Source organism: Plectropomus leopardus, unplaced genomic scaffold, assembly GCF_008729295.1.
Source record: "Plectropomus leopardus isolate mb unplaced genomic scaffold, YSFRI_Pleo_2.0 unplaced_scaffold27862, whole genome shotgun sequence".
Classification (NCBI taxonomy): Eukaryota; Metazoa; Chordata; class Actinopteri; order Perciformes; family Serranidae; genus Plectropomus; species Plectropomus leopardus.
Window position 1 is genome coordinate 1 of NW_024630337.1, and position 3,787 is coordinate 3,787.

The 3,787-nt window shown below is 37.7% G+C and overlaps 1 protein-coding gene across 1 annotated transcript; it reads left to right on the forward strand.

The window, feature by feature from the left end:
• Positions 1-454: 454 nt before the first annotated feature.
• Positions 455-3,265, forward strand: LOC121937918 (RNA-binding protein Musashi homolog 2-like; the record flags this gene model as incomplete). The annotated part of the gene is made up of 4 exons (XM_042481207.1): positions 455-633; positions 1,486-1,526; positions 2,517-2,598; positions 3,177-3,265. Coding segments are annotated over exons 1-4 (274 nt in total), but the record flags the coding sequence as incomplete, so codon positions are not given.
• Positions 3,266-3,787: the final 522 nt, after the last annotated feature.

Here is a 3,787-nt window from a genome sequence, read left to right on the forward strand (position 1 = left end):
TATTACTTGTATAATCATAGAAGCGTTTTTTTCTTTTTCTCCCAGCTTTATTTAACAAAAAATATGTACAAAATAAGACAGACAAACAAGAACACAAACATACATGAGAGCATTAAAAGAAATTCAAAAAATGACATTCTACACAGAATAAATGCGTACGTAATAAATAATAATAAACAGAAAATCAATGCGTAAACCAATAAAAATTTGAAAAATATTAATTGAAAAAGGACAAAATAATACATTTTCACATTACATCAAGGGTTTCACGGAATTTGCATTTTTTGTTATTTTGTTTCTTCGTCGATAAAGCAACAACATAATTAATAATTAACAATAATTTAAAAATATGTATTTCTTGTATCATCACAGACGGTAAATGTGGGCGGGTTGCGCTGAGCTGACGTCAGTGTTGTTGGTCGGTGACGGCGGAGGAGGGACCACAGACCGGACTGATCCCACGTGTGACGGAGCGCTGCATTCCCGGCTCGCTGACACCGTAGCTCCGCTCCATCCGCCGACCTTCCGTCCGTGTGGATCCGGTTAGTCACTGCCTGCAGCTGGCTCAGATATGGACGGAGACGGGAGCCAAAGCACGTCTGGAAGCCCGGCTGATCCGCAGCACGACCCGGGGTAAGCTCCGCAGCCCGTCGGGAGAAACAAGTGAAATCTGTCACACATTTCATTTGTTATTTTTAAATTTGCAGCTTGACTCCGCACTGCCGGCTCCACCGCCTTCCGGGTCCCGCCAGCTACACCTTTTTTTTGGATATATTATCAAACAGGCCTGCCCCCTTTTTGCAGTGTAGACGCTTGGCTGGCCCCCGATATGCTGTGGAAAGAACACACGCCAAACTTCGTTTAGAAAGCTCAGAGTTAAGCGCTGGCACTCTTGGTGGGAAAAGTACACGGGTCTAAGAAGTGTGATTAATAATTTGCACAAATTTAAAGGTAGCTCCGGTAAAATCGGCATGTTGTTTCCCCCGATTAATCTCACTTGATTTCAGTAAAACACACTAAAAATGTATTTACTTCACTCTGGCGTTTATCACCCGCCAAACTGTGTTTTTGTGGAAGAAGGCGACGATTCTCCAACAGATTAACTAAATTTAAAAGTTTATGAAAGATGTTATCTTATAAGATGTATGCCGAATTAAAGACCATGGTCGTAGCAACAGTCAGCAACCGAATTTTTTTTTCTATCGTGTATGTAAGTCCTCCAAGAAGCCAGCGAGTTTTAACCGTCAGATGTTTGAGCGGAGTTTGGCATGACTCCTGGTCCACAGCGGGCAGAGGGGAGCGTATCGCGGCTGCTGCTAGCTCTGCCTCGGGGACGGCTGTCGGGCTGCCTCGCCGCCGCAAAGCCTCTGTTTTTGTCCCCAGCATTTCTAAATCTCTCTGAGCAGTCAGGTAGTTAGCGTAACATCAAAATGGCCGATTTGAAATTTAACTTGTGTTGCTTCTTTTTTTTTTTTTCCTCGGCAGGAAAATGTTTATCGGTGGCCTCAGCTGGCAAACTTCACCAGGTAAGAACCGCGTCTCGAGCTGTGTGTGTGTGTGTGTGTGTGTGTGTGTGTGTGTGTGCGTGCGTGTGTATGCGCGCGCGTGCACAAGGTTATTTTGATATCAAGTCCTCCATTTGACCCCTGTGTAACACATCCACTGCTGACTACACGTGCATCTTATCCCTTTAAAAGTCCTCACCAAGGAGAAAGCCCTGGATAAAAAATAATCTTCCTCTTCTCTTTTTAATGTTCTTTGGGCAATAATAACAAGACTATTTTTTTACATGCCATATATATACTTATAGCCTTCTACCAAATGGTTGAGAGGGCTGTTCATGGCAATGGTAAAACACAGAAAGAAATAAAAATTGCAAATATGTTAGTAAATCAACATATATGAGTTTATGACCTTGGAATTAGTAGTATTACCAGAACTAATATTATTACCACACATATTTACCATTACAGGACTTTGAAAACATCTCAGAAATGGTGAAAAAATTCACACTGATATAATTTCTTTTACCAAATATATAATGGAATAACATTAAAGATATGGTTTTGAAAATTGTATTTTTTGTCTCAGCATCACTACTTTCACCATAAAAGGCCATCTCAACTGTTTGGTAAAACATAATTTTAGACAGTAAAAAATCATACTTTTCACCGTTTATATAACGGACAACACTAAATGTATCATTTAACTACAATATATAATCATTAGTTCATTTTTGTCTGAGCAAATTGTCAGTCTTAGTTTCATTATCTTAGCCTCACGGTACCATAGAAGGCCAAATCAACCGTTTGGTAGAGCATTTATTTATTTTTTTAATAATTTGATTTGTATATAAATATTTTTGAATGAAGTTACTTAAGTCAGACCTCTGAAACATGTTAAATAAATATTTTTCATTAAGATATAGTGACTGAAAATATGGTCAGGGCTATTTAACGAGGAAATTAAGAATCAAAAGCTATAACCCTCTCTCTTTATGTTTTTTTTCTTCACAGACAGCCTTAGAGATTATTTTAGTAAATTCGGGGAAATCCGAGAATGTATGGTGATGAGAGACCCAACGACCAAACGCTCCAGGTAAATAAACGTTTATATTCCCACAGCTGGAAAATAAACTGATCTGTTTTTTTGAGTGATATTAACGCTGTGCAGCCATTTAACTGGATTTGCTTGAATTAAAGCGTAATGCAGTTTGCGCAAAACTTAAGCGATATTTTCGAAATTTTGATAAAACACAATGTTGAGATGACTGCGTTTCCAATTACCGACGTTATGCGACTAAATAAAGTCCGCACACTAGTGCATGCTCCCACAAAGATTTATTCGATTACCTTCACACGTGTGACATCCATAAAGTCTCTTTACCGCCACCCGGTGCTGCACATCAAAGTGAAAAAATGTGTTTCCATTGTGAAATATGGCTTTTTCGAATCACCTGAAATACCACCTCAAGTGAGAGTAAAAACTTTTTTGTGATAAATGAGTTTTTTTCTAAATTGACGTATTTCCATTTGGCGTATTTTGTATTCGCAGTTTCACTTTCTGCGATTTGAGGGTTACTGGAAACCCGCCTTTTGTGACGTGAAGAATGAAAACTGAAGTCTGACTGATCTCATGCTGTAAATGTGACGTGCTGTCGTGTTGTTTCTCCGCAGGGGCTTCGGCTTCATCACTTTCGCAGATGCTGCCAGCGTAGATAAAGTCTTAGCACAGCCGCACCACGAGTTAGACTCCAAAATGGTACGTTCACCTTTTTTTAAAATTCTGATTTCGCGACAGACACCGACACGTTTTGACTCTGTTAGTGAAAAGATTTTACTGAGCAATAAAATACAAAAACATAAAGGACACAGATTTACAATGAAAGAGTAAAGAGATAAAATATCAAAGGTGAAATTAATTACAAACTGATTTAAAAAATATAAAATAAAAAATCCCATTAAAAATAACAAAAAGGGCAGACAAGAAGATAAAAATAAAATTTAAATGATTTAGAAATCAAGTTTTAAATGAGTTTGAAGTCATCTCTGGGTGATGTAAGCAATGTAAAAAAAAAAGAAACGTTTTTAGCTTTGACTTAAAAGTGTTGAGAGTCGGGCTCGTCTAAAATCCTCTGGGAGGTTATTCCAGGTCGGTGCTGTGATAGATGGTATATCATTTCATTATTTTTAAACATTTTTTAAAATTTTATTTTAAAACTTTACTGCTACCTTTTCATTTACCTTTTATTTATTATTTAGAGTATTTTTATTAATTTATAAAAACA